The sequence below is a fragment of the Cydia splendana genome, chromosome 1, assembly GCF_910591565.1.
Source record: "Cydia splendana chromosome 1, ilCydSple1.2, whole genome shotgun sequence".
NCBI lineage: Eukaryota > Metazoa > Arthropoda > Insecta > Lepidoptera > Tortricidae > Cydia > Cydia splendana.
The window spans coordinates 33,105,375-33,129,700 of record NC_085960.1 but is presented as its reverse complement, the minus strand read 5'-3'; the positions used below and the strand labels follow the sequence as shown (position 1 = coordinate 33,129,700).

The 24,326-nt window shown below is 38.1% G+C and overlaps 3 protein-coding genes across 4 annotated transcripts; 2 read left to right on the top strand and 1 right to left on the bottom strand.

The window, feature by feature from the left end:
* The first annotated feature begins 660 nt into the window (after window positions 1–660).
* Window positions 661–17,985, top strand: LOC134793793 (protein cappuccino-like). 2 transcript variants are annotated; one of them, XM_063765470.1, is made up of 10 exons: window positions 661–1,612; window positions 4,011–4,169; window positions 7,675–7,850; window positions 9,396–11,064; window positions 12,349–12,737; window positions 13,459–13,668; window positions 14,259–14,399; window positions 14,738–14,909; window positions 15,484–15,808; window positions 16,116–17,985. In XM_063765470.1, the coding sequence occupies exons 1-10, from the start codon at window positions 892–894 to the stop codon at window positions 16,228–16,230; spliced, it is 4,077 nt and encodes a 1,358-aa protein (XP_063621540.1). In that variant the 5' UTR covers window positions 661–891; the 3' UTR covers window positions 16,231–17,985. The 2 variants fall into 2 exon arrangements, with proteins under 2 accessions (XP_063621540.1, XP_063621549.1); XM_063765479.1 differs by lacking the exons at window positions 661–1,612; window positions 4,011–4,169 and adding an exon at window positions 6,487–6,945.
* LOC134793886 (uncharacterized) lies at window positions 17,959–19,398 on the bottom strand. The gene is made up of 2 exons (XM_063765603.1): window positions 19,258–19,398; window positions 17,959–19,174 (listed from the first exon to the last, which is right to left on the bottom strand). The coding sequence occupies exons 1-2, from the start codon at window positions 19,328–19,330 to the stop codon at window positions 17,976–17,978; spliced, it is 1,272 nt and encodes a 423-aa protein (XP_063621673.1). The 5' UTR covers window positions 19,331–19,398; the 3' UTR covers window positions 17,959–17,975.
* A 351-nt stretch (window positions 19,399–19,749) lies between these two features.
* LOC134793729 (RNA polymerase II transcriptional coactivator) lies at window positions 19,750–21,794 on the top strand. The gene is made up of 2 exons (XM_063765386.1): window positions 19,750–19,881; window positions 21,472–21,794. Exons 1-2 carry the CDS (start codon window positions 19,822–19,824, stop codon window positions 21,724–21,726), a joined length of 315 nt encoding a protein of 104 aa, XP_063621456.1. The 5' UTR covers window positions 19,750–19,821; the 3' UTR covers window positions 21,727–21,794.
* The last annotated feature ends 2,532 nt before the right edge of the window (window positions 21,795–24,326 follow it).

The following is a 24,326-nucleotide window of genomic DNA, read 5'->3' as shown; positions in this document are numbered from 1 at the left end:
GAAACCGACATGACAAAATTACAAAATTACCATGTAAGTATATTTAGTACAATTATAGCTAGCTGACGTACAAAAATTTTGTTTTGAATGTACAGTACATGTCTTCATAATAAATGTAGGTACCAAACTAGTTCATAAAAAGTGTACGAATCATTAAATACAGCCCCGCAAATGGCACAATTTATGGAATGGTATTTAGTCACTGAGTACCATTGTAATAACAGCAGATCGGGTCGTAAAGCTGCCTCTTTCCGGTTGTGAATCTTCAAATTTACAATAGTCGTTTGGCAGCGAAACCAAAGCCAAACAGAGTTCATGAAACTGAAATCTACACACACTTATATTCCCTCATATCGGCTATGTAAGGCAAAGTTTTCATGTTTTCAGCGTACATGTATAATTTAACTATTCGCATGATTTAGTTGGAAAACTTTGTTCCTCACAAAATAAATCGAGACACTGCACGCCATCTATTGACGTGATTATACAACTTTGTAAACAACAATGCATACCTAGAGGGCAGCAGTCAGAATTACCTACAATCAATGCAAATGTTTTGAATTCAGCTGTAAATTACATGTGAGCATGTAATTACATAATTATGCTGCAAATATGTTGGTTTTTTAATAAGTTATGTTTTTTGACACAATGGTCTTGTAACGCTCTTTATACACGCTTCCAAAATATTGATTTACGAAAAACATTTCGGCGTCCCCATTGCGCATGCTCGCACAAAAGGGTACCAGAGGGCTGTGAATCTCAAATCTACTTAGCTTTTATATTTCATGTAAATAGTAGCCAAATGATAGACCCAATTTTTACAAAAACAACGAAAATCCTTAGACACGTTCGTTAAGTAGAGATCATAAGTTAGTAAATAGTGTCACAGAAATGGGTAATATTCAGGGAAACGAAAAACAAAGTAAGACGGGCAAGTCACCAGCAAAAGGGCGGAATTTTTTGAAAAACAGAAAATCACCGGGTAGGGACAGCAAGAAACATGGAAGGAAAAAGAGCGGCGGGAAGCGAGGGGCCGCCGATACGTTCGATAAAACGCCCGATTCCGATAATATTGAAGTGGAAGCGTCAGATAACGACACGCTCGAGTGCGCGTCGAAAACGGGAGGGAGCGCGGAGTCGGCGAGTCAGTCGGAGGTAACGGTGTCCAGGTGCGAGGAGCGGTCAGCGACCCGCGCGCGCTCGCCCTCCACGCCCGACTCAGTGCTCACGGACCCGCTGGCGCCGCTCGCCGCCGTCGAACTCAACCAGTGCTACTACTCGGCAGAGAGCAGCGCGCACGACGACGCGCACACGCTCACTCCCATGCCGCACGACGACGCGACCTCCTTGCTCGACTTAGACAAAGAAGAAAAATCTGACGTGTTCGATGACAGTGACAAGAGTGACAATGTTATGGGGTTGTCCGGCAGCCGCGGGGAGCGGCTGGAGCGGCTCACGCATGAGTGCGGGCACGAGTTCCGCGAGTTCCGGCTGAAGGCGGCGCCGGCGCAGTCATCGTTCACGGTGTCTCGGCACCGGAAGGTGGAACTGCAGCCCGCGCCTGCTGTGCCCGACGCCGAGCCCGACCCCGCGCTGGCCGTGCTCGATAATGGTTAGTTCATTCCAACAATCACACAGTACGTGATTACCTATTAACTCTTCATTGTACAGAATACACAGACACGTATGAATAGACGGTTTTAAACGCACATATTCAATGAATAAACACATCCAAAAGATCAAAGTGTAGGTGTGGGTGTGTGTGTGTACCTTTGAAATTGGTAACATTGACGAATGTTTACAGGGATAAGTAATGTAAACAAATCCTTTTGCGTTCATCGTTTTGTGACCATTTAAGACTCTGAAGTCATTTTCCGCGAGCAATATTGTAAGTAAATTACAGTTAATGATAACCATCAGTTAAATCGGTTAAATTTCCCACATTCAATGATCAAACACAGTTAAAATATAGGTACTCACTTTTCAAATTGCTAACACGCAAAATGTTTACAGTGTGCAGTGATAAAGTAAACAAAACCTTTTCAATTCGCTTTGTGGCTTTCACAACCCGTGAAATATTTCCGGCAAGTGAATTTCAAGTAAATCTTTCCGTTTAGCTATGAATGACTCTTATCAGCACTTCAACCTCTGATTGACAACAGACATTATCGAGATTTTCACTTACTTATCATAACCAGATAACCACTATTCTTCGTTTAAATAGAGCTCGTTCAGACCTATATAAGTGTGCGTTCAGTGTAAATAAACAAAGATAGAACTTGCTTGTAAGCGGCAAAACCAGTTTGTTGATGTTGCTTACAATACACTAACTGTTATATTGTTTCCTTTACCGCTCTTTTCTTACTGGAAATGGAAACTACGTTCTTGTTAAGGATCACAATAAAGCAGTTTTTGCAATTACGCGCTTGATTCTATTAAATCGTAATGTGCCAGTCAGAGAATGCATTAGCGATGTTTGTTTTTTATGCTTACCAAAATGAATAGCTATTTTGCTCTTACAGATTTCTTCTACGAGAAGTAGGTCGTAAAGCCTCTATTGTAGATGTAGATATAAGTTGCAGAGTATTCGTTAATTTTAAATTATTAATAAATTTAAAATCTGAAGCGAATTTAAAAAGTGAACCGAATTTAAAAAAATGGCTACCATTAACACTAAGTTTGATACACATAAACAAAAAACTGAGTCACGCTCCTTAGGGTTTCAGGAAGTAAGGTTAGTATTCTAGCAAAACTGGCTTTTCTAATAAACGTGCAAGTCGGCATATTACATGCGTGATCAGCTATCTATCCATCTGCCAGTAATCCTATTGAGGACTTCCCTAAAGTGGATTAAGTATGAAGAAATTATTTACCCCACCTTGCATTAAGCCATTTGCCCTCATGAGACGTGGGTAGTAAAGTGTATTTAATTCATTAACGAAAGTAATATTCAGTTATTAATTGCATTATCGATTTATAATTCTGATTATACGTGCGTAAAATTATGTAGCATGCCGTTGCATGCTATATATGTTAGTTATATCTTATCTTAGTTACCTGTCTATCGAACTAAGTGAGTCAAAACAAAACAAAAAAATACCTAAGTAAAAAAAAATCTTACAAATGTGTGTATCAGTAATAGTTTCAAAGTCGTGTCCAAATTTTTTAGGTAGGTAATAGTTATTTGTTTTACAAGGGGGCAAAGTTGTTGTTTAACCGCTCGTGCTAATATTGATACCCGAGCAAGCGAAAGATTCCAAAATTGAGTGGTTCGTAAATGGAATCTTGAGCGTTGCGAGGGTTTCAAAGCACGAAGGTTAAACAAAATTTGCCCCCGAGTGAAACACAAAATTATTCACCACACCAACCCGAAGCAAATATGAAATGTAAAATATCAAACCAAATCAAATCTAAATGAATGTTATTAAATATTTATTATCCAAGATCATACTTAATTTAAAAGTCAATTCTACCAGCAAACATAAGAAAACAACTCAAAATTTGCATTTGATTACTTTGCCTCACATGTGAATAAAATGCAACTTTGCTATCAGTTTTTGAAGTGCAAAGTAAGCCTTTCCGAGCTGGTGTGGTGAAAATAAACTTTAACTAATTAAGCATTACATTGGTACACATTTACATATATTACACCACAATTTTCACGTAAAATCAAAATACCTTTATTTTTCCTCTTCTAAGATAAGATAGGGTTACAGCTATAATTATTGGCCCTTCCATAGTAATTGAAATTGATGGCCACTCTTAACAACATGACTTCTATTGCCTTGTTTATTTCTGCTTTGTTAAGAGCTAGTGGACAATTACTATGGAGGAGCCATTAAAGTCATCCTACCTAATCTACCTATCCGTAGGAAATTTGCTCCTTTGGTCAGTTAAATATGCTAGTTTACCGAGTTTACCAGTAATTTTGCTGGAACTATACATTTAGCAACGCCCACGCTCGTATCGCAATCGCATTGGATCAACTGACATTTCATTGACAGTTTCAGAAGAGCGCCGAGCAGCCAGCGTGAGCGACGCGCTACCGGAGTCCAACGTGCTTCGGAAGGTCGCCTCGCTCACGCTAGACAAGCATTCCGAGCCGCGCGTGCAGCGCCCCAACTTCGTGCCTGAGAAGCTCAATTTCCAGCTCTATGAGAAGTTTGAAGGTGAGGCCTTAAACATTAACAGCTTGACGGCTCGGCCACGACATTGAGCGACTTGCGACAGCGGCAGCGACAACAATAGGTGGGAACGAAAGGTCCGATCGCTGTGTCTCACTCTAACCTATGGTTTTCGCTGCCGCCGTCGCGAGTCGCTTAATGTCGTGGCCGAGCCGTGAGAAGAGCGCCCCAATTTCGTGCCTGAGAAGGTACCAACTTCCAGCTCTATGAGAAGTTTGAAGGTAAGGCCTTAAACATTAACAGTTTCAGAAGAACGTTACGTCAAGCAGTAAGGAGTGGTCCAGTAAAAAAGTAGTTGTGAATTATATATGTACATATAGTGAATTATTATATACTTTTGCCAATTATGAAGCAGTTTTTTTTTTTTTGTAATTTAGTTAATTATACTATAAAATAAAATAATATTGATAAATATGAAATTGTTTGAGTTTTCTCATTTGTATTGCAATGTACTTTGCAACTTTTTGAACAGTACAATTTGATAATATTTGTTGACCGTTTTCTACAATGCCACAAATGAAGTTCCAGTTTCATAACTTTGTTTATACTTTTAAGAACATCATCTAACAAGCTATTCCAATAAACTGGAATTTATCTTGGGTAGTTAGGAAGTCTCTCCAATCTAACCTATGACAGAGGTTTTTCTATGGAAGACAAATTTCTGTAAAAATGGCAAATATACAAAAGTAGAAATTCCATGAAACTACCTACCACAAAGTGAAGTCAAATAAAAAAAGTTTTATATATAACGAAAAATTATTTGATAATGTATTAATTTGCTTATCAAACTTTTAGAAAAAACGATGTGTATGAGAACCGAAGAGAGCTTATAATTTCCTTCAAAAGACACTGTTCAAAAAGTTTCATGGGAGATGTAATATAAAACGCGAAAACTCTAATTCACCCTTTTGTATTAAATACGAGTATATTTAATTGTAAAGGATAGTATCTACAGATCACTATAGAAATGAACTGCTTACAAATTATTACAAAATAAAATGAAAAATCCACATAATGTGCTGTTACTTTTTTTCCGGACCACTCCTTATGTAGGTATGTGTTGAATATATATTACCTATATAATTTATAGGTGACTATAAATTTTAATTGATGAGCTCAAGATGGCTCAACTCAAAAAGATACGTTTTGTAGAAAGAGATATAAAATATTCTCTTGTGTTATGTACCTAGTTAAGACCTGTTTTTTCCTATTGCTCTTTTAATGTCGTTTTAACTATATCTACCTAGTTCATTTCTAGTTAAAATATAATTACGGTTATTGGATATAATGTATAATATAAAAGCGTTTTAAGAATATATTTAATAGAACCAGACTAGTATATGATATGGTTCAGGTACTTATTTTACCATAATTCTGATGTAATACCGCATAATACGTATACGTAATATACACCGGCAACTGGAAGTCATAGCAACCGCAATATGACCTCTAAGTAAATACAACCTGGTTATAGGTGTCGGCCCGAGTTGAGATGAATGATTAATATATACACAGCACAGCTTTCAAGGTAGTGAATGAACGAATAAGCGAAAGTACACGATATTTATACGAAATATCCTGAAACTTAGTGGTCAATCTTGCAGTTAGCTGTTGAACCTTTCTATCGGTACGAAAAAAAGTTATACTCATTTCAAAACCCCGCTTTCATAGGTACATATATAATAGAGGTATGTTGAGGTAGGCGCGACCTCAACATACCTCAACGGTCACGGTCAACTCTTGTGCGATATGGATATTATACCTTCTTATGCTACCTATTTATATAATTTCTATACTTGGTCAAGCAAATCGTGGCAGTAGAAAAAGGCGGCAAATTTGAAAAATGTAGGCGCGAAGGGATATCGTCTCATAGAAAATTTAAATTTCGCGCCTTATTCTACTGACAAGATTTGCTTGACCATCTATATGTGCTTTTGTCTTTGGAAAATAGTGTTTAAAAAGTTTATTCAGGATATTAAGACTGATTTTAGCTGATATGATGCACATGCCCTAATAGCACTAGCATAAGTAGTCGTAGGTAGGAACCTATTAAAAAACACCCTGTACCTATAGATCGATGACATTCTGTATGCATGCATTAGGTGTAATAGGTCATCATCTAAACATTCTAAACAGAGGGCCTATAGGCCTATAGGCCTCAGAAACGCTACCTAACTAACCTACGTCATCCTGTACATATTGACGCACACGCACGAGACAAGATGTCCACGTCTTATCTCCATTAAAACGATTACATACGATACAGATAACGCCAGTAACACTGCATACGTGACTAAGAACGCCTACTTACGGCACTAATTAGCCAAAAATTTGTCTTAAATTCTAAATTACGTGATGCAACTAGCTACTAATCGCGTGAACTTCGCTAGTTCTTCAAGAGCGCATTTTAATTATGTGAAACTTTTAAGCAAGTACAGAGACGCACAAGAGGGAATACACGATATCGTCACCATACTTGGGTTACACAATGAAGAATACACTGCGTTTGAATACAAGTTCGTCCCCAAAAATGTAACATTTAAAAGATTTAGTCGGGCGCTGGTACCGTATATGCCAAGAAAACTACTAATACTGACAATTGGTATACCTGTATACTCTCAGTATACTGTATTTGTGGTGAAAATGAAATGTGGTGAATTAAAAGTTCTGTGCGACATTAAGAGAGTGGTGTTGATAGTGGAGTATGTTAAAAAGTGTCCAGTGATGTACGTAATTCGTGTTCCAAAAGGACATCTTCAAAGTAAGTTCCTAGATGAGTAAAAAGGGCATCTAAGTCAATGACCTTTTATTTATGTAGACGTGTGACGTTCATAGTTGACAAAACTAAAATGTGATCCAACGATTTTGACAACTTGAAAGGTTGGCGTCACCCATACGACTAAGTAAATATAGGTTCCGGAACCTATATTTGATGGCTCACGTTCGTGCGCCTGGTACCATATCTACCTCTTTTTACTTACATCCATGATCTAAGTATCTAAGATCAAGTATTATATTTTGCAAGGTACAGTTTTAAAGGTACAGGTAGACGAATTTTGACAAATGCGAGTACCGCTTATCTCCCTCACCACCGGCACGGTTCAGCTCGAAAGTCTTCAGACTTCATGCACGAACTGTAGGTATAAAGTCCCTGTTTTGTCACTCAATAAGTGAGGAGGAGACGGTAAGTGCGGCGCACCAAGGCCGCGGTGCGGTGCGGTAGTCTGTTACGGCTTTTACACAAAACGGCCATGAAACAGCCCCAGTCACTTTAGAAAACGCTCGTCGTGTGTTGTTTACGCAGCAAGCCGCAAGCATTTGTCTACGCAAAATACGGCCCCCAATTGTCAATGTGACATTATCGTTCTGTCAATGTCAGTCGATTAATGAGTAAACTAAAACTACTGTTATAAATTACTAAATTAACTTGTTATTAATGTTTGGTATCCAAATTATCCCTTGATATCCATTTGTTATATTTATACTTCAGGGCTTATGCTCCTCAACTGGTTCATATCATCAGTCGCGGAGAACAGTTACTTGAAAAACCTCCTCACCGCACAAGATTTGAAGAACCTTGGAATTCAATACTGCACGCACCTGCTGGCCGCGGGGGTGCTCCGACAGATACCAGATAAGGATGCGCCCACGGAAAATATTTTTAAGGTACTATTCAGGTTTCATGCATGAATTAATATATCATGTTTTTTCAACTTGAAATGTAGAAAAAGGGACGAAGCCCTACAGCGATGGAGGCCGAATACACAGATCACAATATTTGATAAAATAATTTGTTTTTTTTTTCGTTTTATGTGCAAGTTGCGGAAAATTTACCAAAAAAAAATTTGTCATACACAAGAATATAAGTTTCCGAAATTTTACCTTGTGGAAATATCGCAATTTTTGAAAGTTTCTGACAGCACATATTGTTTATTGTTATAGTAACAGCACCAGTCATGGGACATTTAAGAGGAAATTTGGAGTATTTATGATATTTCCCTTGTACATGTAAATGGTCTACCGCTTAGCGTGTTAAAAGATGAAAGTCCTATCCGCCTTTCATGTTTTAGGCGTGTTGTATCAAAGATACTGCAATGAGTTTCCACATAATTAACAAATTAAAACTATGCTTTTTTTCTCCAGTCATGGACACCAAAGCTCCAGTAATGGGCCCCCGGTAATGGACGTGGATCCAGTAATGGGCCCCCTATAATGGACATTGCTCTATCAGTATAAAATATTGAAATGGGGAATACGTTATGGCAAAAAAATCAATTTTTGGTATAAGCTTTTATCGCTGAATGTATTTTCTTTCCGCAGCCAATTATTATTGTATTAGATTCATCGAGACAATTCTAATATACCCAAACACAATTAGTTAGGGTTTATTGCGATAAAGTTCCCATGGCCACCTCCTGTCTCCATCATCAGATCAAGTCCATGTTATCATAATATTGCATTATCATCCGATTTGCATACTTAATTACGTACTTACACAAAATTTCAACTGAATCGGAAATCGAAAAGTGGGTCAAATTCAGCTACCAAGATTTGACCCACACTAACTAACAAGGCAAGTTAAATAAAAGTTTGGAAAAACGATATTAATTTATCCTAAGTCCGAGAATACCTCCTGGTTGACATATTTCGTAACTACATTTTACTTCTGTATTGTTTAAAACATGAAATTATGGCATGGCAAGCATCATTATGTCAATTGTCCCATCATAGGAGGTATGCAGTTTTACAGCTCCTATAATGGGATTGGGCCAAATACCACTATTTTTTTACATCTGTGGAGTCACAACATAGTGTGTTGTATACCTTATCTCATGGTAAATGCAATTAACAAAACACATTCTAGTTTTCATCAAGTATTCATTAATTAAAATTTAATAAATTAACTCACCTCTCTTAGCGAAGTTGTTAAGAATTTTTAGTGATATTTTTTTTCAGTGGCACGACAACTTTTGGGTTGACGCACATTTCTTAAAAAATAACCGAATTTAATAAAAATTCAAACATAATCAGCTCTAGGACTCTTATTTATGATAAAAATATATCCAGTGTTTATAAACTACTTTTATATACTTATTTTAGAGGAATTGTGTTTTTTTGTCCCATTACTGGTTCCGTGTCCATTATAGGGTATACTACTATAGTACATACTGCCATAAATTTGTAGCTGTAATTCTTGTTTCTTTGTTGCAGCCTAATTTAATGTACTACTGGGCCCACATGGAAGCCCCCGTCTCTCAGCCGATCACCCCTGGCCGACTGCACGTCTCCTGGCCAGACAAAGATGTCTACAGCATCACCCAAGATCACATCACAAACCTGCGCAATGAAAATCACAGATTCAGCAATCAAAATAACAACGAAGAAGTAGCTGATATCAGTGAAGCGAGAGCGATCATAGCGCAGCTCAGAAATAGACTAATAGATTTAGAATTACAAATTGAGAAATTAAAGTTAAGCGCTCAAATTGAAACAATCAACAAAAATTTGGAGAAATGTTTCGAGTTTCCGGATAAACTAAGCAAATCAGTGGACAAAGAGATACAAACTTCCATCGAAATGCTTCCCGAACCTGTGATATCTTTACCCGCTAATCAGTGTGTAAGAACAAGAGATTTAGATGTAAGTACTGTAGCTTGTAATACTGAACCTATTAACAATATTCAAAGTGAAGGAAGATCTGATAGTATAGAAAATTATTGTAAGCTAAATAAAATACGAGATTATGAAGCACATAAAGAACCTGACAACGAAAGACTGGATAAAATTGAAGAAAAAGATATTAAAGAGACCCCTGAAAATGCTTTGACAGACTCCCTACACAGTATAGGAAGCTCTGAAGCTTCATTCTTTAGTATTAATAATGCCGATATAATTGCTAGTACACACGAATGTTCCTCCGATATATTTAGGAAAGACAGTGAATCAAAGGCTGCAATAAACATTCCAATTACAGCAGTATTATATAGAAATAATGATATTCAAGTTTATACAATGGCATCAATGGAAACTAGCAAGTCCTTATCAGAAAACACGTGCATACCATCTGACAGTGTAACTACGAAACTACAAACTGACGAAAAACCTGAGCAACCATCAGAACCGAGTAGCCTAAAGGCAGTGCCACCCGCACCCCCTCTACCAGAGTCTTTGGAGCCTACGACAGACCCACCACCCCTTACATCTCCTGGCGAAACTCAAAAAACCTCGCCTGTATCACAACCTTCAAAACCAACTTCTCCTACAATGGATCTTTCCACCTCTAAAGAACCAATAGCTCAGACTAGTACAAGCACTCCTCCAAGTATTCCTTCACCCGGGTTGGGTCCACCGCCTCTACCAATGCCTGATTTGGGGCCGCCTCCACCCCCAATGCCTGGTATAGGACCACCGCCTCCACCGATGCCCGGTATGGGTCCCCCACCCCCACCAATGCCCGATATGTGGCCCCCACCCCCACCAATGCCCGATATGTGCCCCCCACCCCCACCAATGCCCGATATGTGCCCCCCACCCCCACCAATGCCCGATATGTGGCCCCCACCCCCACCAATGCCTGGCATGGGTCCCCCACCACCTCCAATGCCCGATATCGGGCCGCCACTGCCCCCAATGCCTGGAATGGGGCCTCCGCCCCCACCGATGCCTGGTATGGGGCCGCCACCCCCACCGATGCCTGGAATGGGGCCTCCACCCCCTCCAATGCCCGGAATGGGGCCTCCACCCCCACCGATGCCCGGCATGGGGCCGCCACCGCCGGCGCCCGCGCCTCCCGGCCCGGGTGCGCCGCCGCCGCCCCCGAGCTTGGGGCCTACGCCGTTCCCTGCTCCGCCTGTAGGGGGCTGGACTATGCAAAGAGCGAGTAAGTATTACATTATCCTCTATAATCTATATCTATCATTAAATCTGTCATTTGTCCATCTTGATTTAAACTTGCACGATGTCCACTCATTATATTAACTTAAACGACTGAGCTACAAGATGTAAACATTTTCTCGCAAGCCTGTCAACTAAATGCGTAAAGACACGGTCGAAACGTCAGAAAAAATAAAAATCAAGGCCGAAAAAGTCCCGTTTTGAATAATCTTGCCTACCAGCTAATCTTGGCTAGCTTTTCCTTAAGTAAAAATTTGAGTAAAAGTCCTTCTTGAAAAAAACGCCGCTCAAAACACAATTAAGTATAGTAATTTTACGAACAATCAAATGGACCAGCTGTCAACTCGCGATTACTGCATTGAATTGTGATTTCACCAAGCAATAAAAAACATTCTCATGTGGATTCGTGAACGAAAACACAGATTAATAAATAGTTACTACGTAACAGATACTTCATTCCCAAACAAAAGCAAAAATACCTACGCTATAATAGCCTACAAAACCTTAATAATAATACCTGCTGCTCAGGACAAGAAGAAATGTACCATAAGTACGCGCACAAAGAGTCGAGACTGTGTTGCCCGCCGTGCGAGTCACGTGCCAACGCGTCATCGTAAGAATGCGCTAGGGTTGTAGCTAAGGGTAGCTTGCAACATTCGTTTTATTACAATAATCGTCATAGGTAGGGACCCATGATGATTATTGTAATAAAACGAATGTTGCGGATCAAATATGTTTTAGTTATAATATAATTATTTATAATTTTTCCCCTTCTCGGAATTCTCTGTTATTAAATTTTATAGTTGAAGATGTCCTAAATCGCGTAAATAATTTTAATAAATATTCAAGAGCAAAGCAACGGACAATCAACGGTTTTTAAAAGTTGTAATACGGTGCTACCAGGCCGATTAATTATTACGTCGTCAAAATTATTTAAAAATACTTTTTCTAACCCTTCAATATAATTATTAAACGTTTCAGGTGGGACCTTTAGCCCGCCATAAAAAGATGAATCTTTATTATAGGCTTTTTCCTTTGTTTTTTATTACTTTTTCACCCATCTACTGCACAATAATTACGTGGTTTCGGCATTTCGAAGCATAAGCGCGGGAAACGCGCGGTGCAATGCGGTGCGAGCGCTGAAGCGGGCGTTCGGCGGCCCTCTGTCGGTTGTATCGTCGACGATACGCCGAGCGGTAGGCATATAGCGCGGGGCCTTGAGCGTGTGACGGAGGCCTGACGAAAACAACCATGTCTATTTTATTTTCAGCCTTAAGAAAAATCCCCGTAAAGCCCGCAGCACCAATGAAGCCACTATATTGGACCCGCATCCTCGCCTCTCCCGCGCCCCAAGCCTCAGGCGAAGCCCCCCAGGCCGCTCTAAAACCCCTCTGGCTCGAAATAGATGAAACCAACTTAGACAACATAGATGAATTCACAGATCTATTCTCAAGACAAGTCATCAAAGCGCCTGTGAAGAAAAAAGTTCAAGTGAAAACGAAAATTCAGCCGGTTAAGATATTAGAGAGCAAACGGTCGCAGAATGTGGGGATTTTAGCGCAGAGTTTGCATGTAGAGTTCTCGGAGATAGAGAATGCCATATATAATTTTGATACGTCCGTTGTGAGTTTGGAGGCGTTACAGCAGATCTATGAAATGGTAAGGATCTTTGTTACTTTACATTTACACTTCATATAACTACTATACTATATTTACTTTTGAAATATTTGATAAAAAAAAACCATACATGTAACCCTTTACCAGGCTGACATTTCAAAAATGAAAACAACAGAACACATGTTTGAAGTGTCGTATGTGGGAAATATATATCTCTTAGCCTGGTAAAGGGTTAACCAATGCTGACCTAGTACTATACCAGTCATATCTAACACTAGAAATCGGTAAAATCGCAAACTACAGCTAGTTCTGATTTTTAATATGTTGTTGGGACCACTGCCAGTACCGTATATCCAAGTTTGTAAATAATAATTTAGAATAACAACGATATTAAAGTAGACTAAAATTGCTACAATTTGAGACTAGAACCAGCTCTGTATCTTCAATACTTACAGAGATACAGGCCTCCGAAAATTTCCTTTTTTTTTCCAATAAAAGTAAAGTTCTAAGATTTGGTAAATTTTCGACCTTGATATCACTTAGCACTGTCAAAAAAAAATCTAATTCAAGTTGCATAAGAAATTTTTCTATAATATACTAAGGCCCGCTTGCACCACTCTACTAACCCGGGGTTAACCGGTTACACCGTTAACACAGTGTCAAATTACACTGGTAACCATGGTAACTCCAGGTTTAACCGATTAACCCCGGGTTAGTGGAATGGTGCAAGTGGCCCTAAAACTAACAAATTATGTGGTTTCAGAGAGCGACTGACGAAGAGCTATCCCAGATTAAGCAGCACCTGCAAACGAAGCCAGATGTGCCACTGGACAAGCCCGAGGCGTTCCTCCACGACCTCAGCGGCATACCGAACTTCGCGGAGAGGATATCCTGTTTCATGTTTCAAGCGGAGTTTGAGGATGCAGTCACCACGACCATGCATAAGCTGGATAACTTGAAGCATACTTGTGAGGTAATTTTGTAACTTGTTTCTTACTTTACTTAGTCATACTCCGTCAATACCTATACAGAGTGATTTTGTTATGTTTGATACCTTAACAATTTTTAATATGGGCCCAACCCTAAAAGGGCAAATAATATGTTGTCTCATACATTTCGGTGAATTATATGTCAGTGTTTTCTATAAAACAACAGTTTTTTTCGCGATTTCGAGGTTGGCTCGATAGTAAAATTTGTTCAATATGACCCTTCAGAAATCACATCATAAAAAAAGTTTTACTGGGACGAAATCCGGATCGCGAAAGAAATTTGCTGTTTTACACATGGGATATCGAAAATGGTTTTGATTGTGAAACTAAGACTGAGCCTATGTGCTTGTCATAAGGACTACAGAAAAATCCTTCTCAACTCATTGACAATCTTGATCTTTTATATGTGGCTTTCCATCACAGAAGGGTCCTTATGCTTCAAGTGCAATAAGGTTCTTTTTATCTGAAATTCCAACAGAAATTCTGATAGAAAGGTCTTTATTGCACATGAAGCATAAGGACCCTTCTGTTATGGAAAGCCACATATAGTTAAAAATAAAAACCTTGTTTTCAGTTCTTAATGACAAGCGAGGCGTTAAAGCGGGTGTTCGCGATCATCCTAACGTTAGGCAACTACATGAATGGCGGCAACGGGCAGCGAGGCCAGGCTGACGGATTCGGTCTCGAGATACTCTCTAAACTCAAGGACGTCAAGGTACTGGCAGGGTCGTCATGTGATGTGTTGATTTAATAAAAATATAACGAGATGCATGAGCCTAATGATTCACGTTAAATCTATTGATTTACAAATTTTAAAATTTCACGTGCTTTAGCTACGTATACGTAATATACGTATACGTGACGGTGCGTCAGAAGTCTGCCTCAAAATGATATCAAGCCGCAAGTCGTCTTCCACAGACCAAAGCCTAAAAGCGGGATTCCACCGGTGTGCGGCACTGTGCGGCACAAGCATTTTTGTACTGAATACAATTGTGCCGCACAGTGCCGCACACCGGTGGAATACCGCCTTATGTTTATATTAATTGTTGCCAGTCGAAGCGCTCAACAGTGACTTTGCTCCACTTCATCGTGCGCACATACATGCGCTTGGCCGGCGTCGGCACCGCCCTGCCCGTGCCCGAGCCGGGCGACGTGGCCCGAGCGGCCGCTATAGACTTCGCCGACGTCGCCAAGTCCCTGGCTGAACTCACGCAACAATTAGCCGGTGAGTTTTACCCCCTTATTCATAAAACTTTGGGACCTTGTATTAGTTAAATTGTTTTATCCCTTTCTTACAAATACATAAGTCAAAATTACAGATAAAGACAAACGATTCATAGCTAATTCAGGCTTGTAATGCGTTTATGAATAACGCCATTAGTGGATAGTGGCGCCACAACGCATATATCGTACAGTCGGCATCGATAGAAATGGATGAAACAACGCTCCAATAGTATCTGCCACCCTGGAATACTCTTCAAAATAGAGATATATATCCACATATTTCGTCTTCAAAAACATCTTTCACAATCTAGTTTTTGTGACTGTTAATTCCTTCGCTCAGTTCACATGGGTCTCTTAAGGCCCAAGGTCCTACCTCAGTTCAATGAAATTTAAATCATATTCAATTGGAACAGAGTCGCTTTTACACTCTTTCGTTAAGTTTTCAAACAACGCAAAATCGACTCTATTTCCTACACTACAGGTTCAAATTTCAGTGGCAAAGTTTGGATGTTTCTATTGTATGAGCCTTAGGAGGGTATAGCAGATATAAAATACTAACCAATAGTTTCTTTCAGCATGCAAAGAGAAAACCAAGAAGGTTCTAGAAAAAACCGACGCACAACGGAGTCCCGAAGAGAGCGAGTCAAAACGCATAGATGTTTTCGAGGAAAAGATGGGCACTTTCCTCACCGCCGCCGAGGAAAAGTTGAAAGCCGAACATGAGAATCTTGAAGAGTGTCGAAGCAAATTCTTTGCCACTGTCAGGTTTTATCAGTATACCCCCAAAGTTGGCAAGTTCGAAGATTGTGAACCGAAGGAGTTTTTTTCGCTGTGGACGAGCTTTTGCAGCGATTTTAAGGATATCTATAAGAAGGAGGAGCAAATTGCTATTAAAGAGAAGTAAGTCTTTCCGTGCACAACCACAGATAAGATAATAACTTGAATTTTGCCAACCCTAAATAGCCGAAAGGGATAGTGCCATACATTAGAAAGGGACATCATCATTCGTTCCGGAATAGCTGTCAAACTTATGTTTTGTGGAAGTGTGTTTTCTGTACGGTAGTACTAATATTTATTCTGTGGTTTGTTGTCGAGAAAATGGGATTATTGAGGCAATCATAGTGCCAGTAACATGCTAAACGTACCGGAAGGCGTTTACTAGAAATCCTACTCCTAATTGACTCATTTATTTTTCATTTTTTCACAGATTAAAAGAAGCCAAAAAGCATCAAGAAGAACGCAAAGCTCAAGCTATCGTCCAACCGAAGAAAGAAGGCGGGTTGAAAGCACGCCTACAGAAGCTCTCTGGCACTAGGAAGTAAACCAATTGACAGTTGTGGCATTTATTACGTTACGTCGCTACGCGTCACTTTCGTTTGACATATATTGGAAAGAGATGTTGGTAGCTTAACCCAGTAGTCGGACCAAGATAACTCTGCATGGAATTAGCAATGACAAAGAGTGGCAAAGTCATCAGTAATGTCAATTTTTATGAAAATAAGACGTTTAAAATGTCACTCCCTCACTTGTTTTTGTTCTATTAAAAACGGTGCAAAGTTCGACGGTCTCGGCCGACGGACGGTATGGGATATACAAAAGTTTGCCATTCTTGCCTATATTTATTAAATACGAGATTTACTTAGCTCCACGCATATAAGGGCTGTGAAAAGAATCATTATGCAGTATGAAAAACAGCAATCTCACTTTTTACCAGTTATCAACCGCCGTTTTCTATACGATTAAACCAATAATTGTGTCATTTTCAGTTTTTTCATTTATTGTTAAAAAGTAGTGTAAACGTATAATAATTATACATTCCTTGAAGTGTACATTGTGAAGTAAAATAAATAATGTATTGTGAATTGTTTTCATATTGTAAACAAGTTGTAAACTATGGGGTGTTGCGAAGCATTATGTAAAATAGTGAAAGTCTTATGACTTATGTAAATATAAACAAAGCGCAAATATATATTACAAATTAAGGTATACAAATATGACTGCATTATTATAATTCCATACTGTTTGTATGCTAACTAAGTAATGTTGAGATTTCAAATTCTTGTTATTCTGATTTGATGTACTTCATTGAAAACCAGCAGAATAAGATGGTAAAGCTTTTATCATCTATTGTGTCCTTTGTCTGTTTAGTATAGGTATCGCCAAGAGAGATGAGGTGAATGATTTGATTACATACACACACAAAGCTACACAGAGTACTAATCGCAAATGATTTTGTTGTTGTATGTGTGACTTTCTCCTGGCGATACCTATACTTGTTCGATGTCAAAAATGACAAATGATAAAAGTGAAACCATAATAATTATCCATACAGATGTAAGTACTGCATAATTATTTTCCATCGTATTTTCACGGAAACGTACGAACGTGTCTTGCTATTTCAGTCAGCCTCAGTACAAAAAGTACTGAGGTTGTCTAAAGTAGCATGCCAAATACGAACGTTTCCGAGAAAATACAATGAAAAACAATTATGCACTACATCTGCACAAGGGGTTTGTATTAAAAACGTTTGTCAGGAACAATTTTAAGGAGACAGACCCTTATAAAATATTCCATCGTTTATGAGATTATCCATTTATTTATCTGGTCTTATATTTATTTTTTTACAAGCAACTTTTTACTTGTATAAAATAATTTCCTTAATGATACTTGCATTATTGATTGATTACTGAAGAATGTGGAAACTTTTTATATAGCATTGTCAAACTATCATAATATATTCAAAGTAATATGAAGACATTTCATATTAAGTAATCTAAATCTTAAACTGAATTATCATACTTTAATATTGGAAGCTATTTATGGCCTCTAAAGTAATAAAGTAAAAACTACCATTTCATATTGACATTGGCCATAATTTCATACATAGCTTAATTACAATTAGCAAGGATTTTGTAATATTGTATTTGTTTTATATTGTACCTGAATATATCTTTGATTGTGTTAAACATCTATATTTTTTCAAAGTGATTAAATTGGTGCTGTTATGATTAAACTGTAAATAATTTGTGTTAGTAAATAATAAAAGAAAAAATGGAAAATACATTTATTAACTATAATCAATGCACTTTTCTTTCCATATTTTTTTGAATTTTTTCTCTATTTTTCTTTTGTTGGACAAGGAATCACCTAATGTGTCTAATGAATTCTTTAAAGCTGTCCACTGCATGAAACTCAGGTGGCTGGTTAAGGATGACTCATTTTGTTCATTTCTAAAGCCTTCTTCCATCAACATGAACTTTTTTAAAGATTCTGTATCAGTCACATTTGCTGGAGAATGAATGTATGTATTATTGCTCTTTAATTCAACTTGTTTTGATTGAGTGTGTTGTGGCGCTTTAAAACTTTCCCGGGATATTGTCTCTCCTTTATCAGTATTTAATATTGCAGTTGATTTTGATTTGGAGTGCAGTGGGGCTTTAAAACTTTCTCTAGAAATGCTCTCTCCCTTATCTTTATTTAGTACTGGATTTATTTGTACCTCGGGTAGACTTTCTTTTGAAAGCCTGTTTACCTTAAGATGACATGATGGCTTCTCAGAGTCATCTTCTTCATTTAGCCGATTGACATAATCCATGAAGCTGTCAGTATTATCATCATCGTCGTCAACTATTAAGCTCTGGTACAATGTCAAGCATTTGTCCGGAGCCCATTCAAACCTTCCAAAAGAGTCAATGTTTTTAAGGTCCAGCCACACCTCTAAGTCAGCCGGCAGGGAATAGTTGTCTGGTAGGAAGTCTACTCCCTTCAGTTGTAGTTTGTCGAGCCAGGGCCGCAGGCGCGCGTACCATGCGCAGGCGCTCCGCAGCAGCACCGTGCACAGCGACCACACTCGGCTCAGCGCTGCATATGGCATCAGAGACATCCAGTGGCCCTCCCCGCACTTTATGCGGTCCAAATAAAATACCGACGCTTGCTTCGAACATACGCAAACCCTCACCATTATCTTCGCAAACGTCATTAATCTGATCATTATATATTGAAGCATTTGTCTTGTCGGTAAATAATCCTCATCATCAGCCGGCAATGTGTCGCTGAAGTTTTCTATGTCCTTCAATACCTTCAGCCCCAAATAGCGCCGTAAGGCTACGTTAACTTTCTTAAAATGCCTGTAGCCGATATCGTTGCGAAACTTCTTGTCGTACTTGTAAGCAAATCTAGAGAGTATTGCGCTCTCTTTGTGCAAAGGAGATTGATTAGACAGTACTTTGATCATATTCCTACAAGTGGTTTTTAGATCCTGAATGCCTGTAATTAAAAAGAGTTACAAACAGTTCAAAAGTTATCCGACAAGCAGGCGTGTTTTAAAAAAAGGTCAACGATGAACTTACCAACTTTACGATGACATAGAAATGTATGAACAGGTGGTGGTAGCAGAGAGGCATCGTTCCAGGGTTCTAACATCGTGTTTTGAATATAATTCAATATACCTGTTTTAGATAAAATTCTAAGTTTACACAGGTCGTAGCTTATTTTTGCAGGTTATGTTTAATACCTGTCACTGTCAATGTGACGTTATATGCTATTCTGCTGTCATAAAAAAACGTCGAAGTTACACATACAACCAAAGAACAGTCGATGAGGTCAAACAGCTCAAACAGCTGATTGAGTTAAGGTTGAGATACCGGCTAGGTGGCAACGTCAAACGACCAAAGAGAATATAATCACTACGTTTTAAACGACAACGGTAAGTTAAATAAAATTAGAATTAAGCTTTAATTGCAATTAGTAACCTTTATTTTAGAATAATTAAATGTTCTAGAAGAAATTATACTGATCTTTTGTAAAAAAAACCCTGTTTGAATGATACAGTCCACTGTTTAAAAATATTTCTAGGTTAATTTTATACAATTGTTTACAGATTTTGTGATAAGCAAATCATTAAACAAAACAACATGCCCAAAAACAAGAAGAAAGCTGAAAGTTCTAGCGACAGCGACGAGGGACCTGTTGATGTAAGTAAATGATAAATAGATCATCCTAGAAAACACATGTTTATACATATTTATTAATTGATACTTAGCACTTAAGAACTTGGAAACTTTCCAATTACTTTTCCATGATGTACAGTCTCGTCAAAACTATTAGCTTAGCATCCCACCTTACATATTTTGCTGCTATAAGGTAATATTTTTGCTCACTACATTGTCATCAATTGGTCAATAAAAAAAAATGCATAGGAATAATGCATCATCATCAAATAATAATAGCCTTATCAGTAATTTATACAAGCATTCTTAACGGTTATCTATAAGGGGTCATCCATTAATTACGTCACACGTTTAGGGGGAGGGAGGGGGTCAAGAAAATGTGACATATTGTGACATGGGGGAGGGGGGAGACACAAACTTTGTGACGTCACTTTAACTTCATCAGTAACCGAAATTTTTTTAGGGTTCCGTACCCAAAGGGTAAAACGGGACCCTATTACTAAGACTTCGCTGTCCGTCCGTCCGTCCGTCCGTCTGTCACCAGGCTGTATCTCACGAACCGTGATAGCTAGACAGTTGAAATTTTCACAGATGATGTATTTCTGTTGCCGCTATAACAACAAATACTAAAAACAGAATAAAATAAAGATTTAAATGGGGCTCCCATACAACAAACGTGATTTTTGACCAAAGTTAAGCAACGTCGGGAAAGGTCAGTACTTGGATGGGTGACCGTTTTTTTTTTGCTTTTTTTTTTTTTTTTGCATTATGGTACGGAACTCCGACTCGCACTTGCCCGGTTTTTTTTTTTTAATTATTTTATTCGCTGTACATTTAAATAACAAGTTTTTAAAACGATAATCGTTTTTATTCTTTTAATTTTCTTTCCTAAGCAGTTTTGGGTTATAAAATTACTAATATTTATATCGTCAAAAATATTTTGATAAAATATTAATAATACTTAGGTACTTACTTAATTCGATTTGGCGATTTCGTAGAAAAAATGTGACGTCACACTAGGGGGGAGGGGTTTGCCAAATGTGACCAAATGTGACAAGGGGGGGGGGGGGAGGGGTCAAAAAACCTAGAAATTCGTGTGACGTAATTAATGGATGACCCCTAAGTGTAAATAAAACTGATACTAAGCAGATTAAATATTGATGTGGAATGAATTATTTTCTTCTACATGAGAACTAGACTCCATTTATTTTAACAGAAAAAAGTGAGGGAGAGAGAGAGACATTTAAATCATTATATTTTCATAGAAATTTACATTAATGATGACATGCAGAGTTAGTATCTCCTCCTAGGGCCCAGCCATACAAATGAAAAATGCAATATTTGCCACAGAAATTTGAACCTTTAGTGTAGGAAATAGAGTTGATTTTGCGTTGTTCAAAGACTGAACGAAACAAAGCAAAAGCAACTCTGTTCCAATCAAATATGATTTAAATTTCATTGAACTGAATAAGTACTATAGGTAGGACCTCGGGCCTTAGGAGGATCTTGGTCTAACCCTATTATAGTTTTCAAAGCTTATCTGTGAGGTCAATGTCCTGACCTCCACACTCCATTAAAAGTAAAGAAAAACTTAACTTGCATTCATATTTTCAGAGAAATGTACCTCCAGAAAAAAAAGCCAAAATGGGCTCAAGGACTACGGACAAAGAGCCAACATGGGTCCTTGAGGGTCAGAAGCTTGTCAAAGTGAGGGGGTTCAAGGGGAAGACTTATGTGGATATTCGCGAGTTTTACGAGAAGAACGGAGACTTGTTACCAGGGAAGAAAGGCATCAGCCTGACCCCGGCGCAGTGGCGGAAACTGCTGTCGTTGGCGGAGGAGGTGAATGAGGAACTCGGTAACTGTTAGTTCGGAACAAGTATACTGTATGATTGTGTTACGATCTGTAAGATTAAAGTTTTGTTGAGCAAATTATATTTGAAGTTTTGATGAATATGTTATGAGACTTTTTACGCGTAGATAAGTGGAAGGAATAGGGGAAGTCCTATTTTTGCATATATGTATTTGCATTGAAAGTGTAATAAAAAACTAATCAGACTAAAACATTTTTTATTTAAAAGATATAAATTTATATCTTCACAGTGACCGCCAGGAACTAAAACATAGTTATAACAGTATAAATAAATTAAACAGGTACTATATTGAGCTGTCTTTGATGTTAATATTACAGAACAAAAATTCATTGAGTATAATCATTTTGGTAATAACTAATAGAGATGATTTATTCACAATTTTGAGGTAACTTAATGTCACGTGCTATCATTCTAGCACTTTGTGTTCAGAGCAAAATCTTTAATTCTATTTAATGTTTATAATTTAATAGTACAGTCAGCGTCAAATGACCAAACATATTGGTATACAAACTTATTTGTTCGATAAGAAAGGTGTGTATATATTTGACTACTTTGGCCGTATCTATTTGATGCTGACTGTACCAGGGTGATAGCCAAGATGACAATCGTACATCGACCAACAAACGCCAAACGAAAAGTAAAACCGGGCAAGTGCGAGTCGGACTCGCCCACCGAGGGTTCCGTACTTTTTAGTATTTGTTGTTATAGCGGCAACAAAAATACATCTGTGAAAATTTCAACTGCCTCCCAACAAACAATTTGGTCGTATATCAAGTAGCTATACGACTTGAAGTATTATAAAAGTAGCATAACTATCGTCATTTGGGGTCATCCATTAATTACGTCACACGTTTAGGGGGAGGGAGGGGGTCAAGAAAATGTGACATATTGTGACATGGGGGAGGGGGGAGACACAAACTTTGTGACGTCACTTTAACTTCATCAGTAACCGAATTTTTTTTTTTAATTATTTTATTCGCTGTACATTTAAATAACAAGTTTTCAAAACGATAATCGTTTTTATTCTTTTAATTTTCTTTCCTAAGCAGTTTTGGGTTATAAAATTAGTAATATTTATATCGTCAAAAATATTTTGACTTACTTAATTCGATTTGGCGATTTCGTAGAAAAAATGTGACGTCACACTAGGGGGGAGGGGTTTGCCAAATGTGACCAAATGTCACAAGGGGGGGGGGGGGGGGTAAAGAAACCTAGAAATTCGTGTGACGTAATTAATGGATGACCCCTTTTGACTAATGGTGCATTATGCAACTAAATAGTCGGATAAACTTATTGTCGTGTAGCAAGGTCGAATAAATGTTTATTCTACCATTTTATACAACTAAATAGTCGGTGAAACTTGTAGTCTTATAGCAAGGTCGAATAAACGTTTATTCTACCATTTTATACGACTAATAGTCGGTAAACTTATTGTCGTATATCAAGGTCGAATAAACGTTTATTCTACCATTTTATACGACAGTCGTGTAGTAGGTATCACGACGACTCCTATAGAACTTTCTTACACGACAGTTGGTCGCATAGAGGTCCTCATTATTACGGTCGTAATAATAGAACTTTCTTACACGACAGTTGGTCGCATAGAGGTCATTATTACGGTCGTAATAATGTCGTAGTCACGACAATTTTGTGGTATGAATAACCATTATGCGACTTTTAAACTACTAATAGTTGCATACACGTCGTAAAGGTGTTCTTTATAGAACAGTCGACTAACTTGTTGTATAACTGTCCTATAAGGCATCTGCTTAATAATTTGTTAATTAAAATAATTAAATAAGTAAGAATTTTAAAAGCGCATCAACAATTAGTTATAAACTTATATAGCAAACATCAGTAAATTTAACTGCGCAGTAGTTTACAGATATAATATACACTTTTGTCTCCAATATCATAAACCACCAACTTAAAAAAAATGGCTACTTATACCTTCTTTCAAAGATACAATTACACACCACTTGCTGTTAATATTGATGTCATTTTTGACACAAGCCGAAGCGGAACTTCCGTTGAAGAAATAAGTTATTTATACGACCTTTAAGCGGCAATAACTCAACTTAAAGTCGTATAAATATCGTATTTCTCACCACTACTCTTCCTTAAGTCGATTAAGCGTCGTAGTAGTTACTATTTATACGACGAAGTGTCGAATCGGCGACGCATATACGACGACTATGCAACTAAATAGGTATTAAAACGACCATTATTCAACTTTTATATGACTTTAAGTTGAATAAGCTGCGCCCAAATCGCGTCGTATAAACGTATATACGACGTTTATACGACCATAAAATTTGGTCGTATAAACCTAAATTTTGCCTCAAATTGTTAGTTGGGCTAGCTATCACGGTTCATGAGATACAGCCTGGTGACAGACGGACGGACGGACAGCGGAGTCTTAGTAATAGGGTACCGTTTAACCCTTTGGGTACGGAACCCTAAAAATGTATTGAGATGACCAATGCGCGGTCGGCAACCTTTTAGCTGCCAAGGGCCACATAGTACTTAAAAATTTGAAGCGGGCCGCACTTTGTTAATATTTGTGACTTTATCGGACATTTTAGTTTGTCAATA

Coding starts and splice junctions, on each gene's coding strand:
- LOC134793886 (XM_063765603.1), bottom strand. CDS start 19,330: ATGTTAGAACCCTGGAACGATGCCTCTCTGCTACCACCACCTGTTCAT. Junction 19,175..19,257: donor TCTATGTCATCGTAAAGTTG/GTAAGTTCATCG, acceptor TTTTAATTACAG/GCATTCAGGATCTAAAAACC.
- LOC134793729 (XM_063765386.1), top strand. CDS start 19,822: ATGCCCAAAAACAAGAAGAAAGCTGAAAGTTCTAGCGACAGCGACGAG. Junction 19,882..21,471: donor GCGACGAGGGACCTGTTGAT/GTAAGTAAATGA, acceptor TCATATTTTCAG/AGAAATGTACCTCCAGAAAA.
- LOC134793793 (XM_063765470.1), top strand. CDS start 892: ATGGGTAATATTCAGGGAAACGAAAAACAAAGTAAGACGGGCAAGTCA. Junction 1,613..4,010: donor GCTGGCCGTGCTCGATAATG/GTTAGTTCATTC, acceptor TGACAGTTTCAG/AAGAGCGCCGAGCAGCCAGC. Junction 15,809..16,115: donor CAAATTGCTATTAAAGAGAA/GTAAGTCTTTCC, acceptor ATTTTTTCACAG/ATTAAAAGAAGCCAAAAAGC.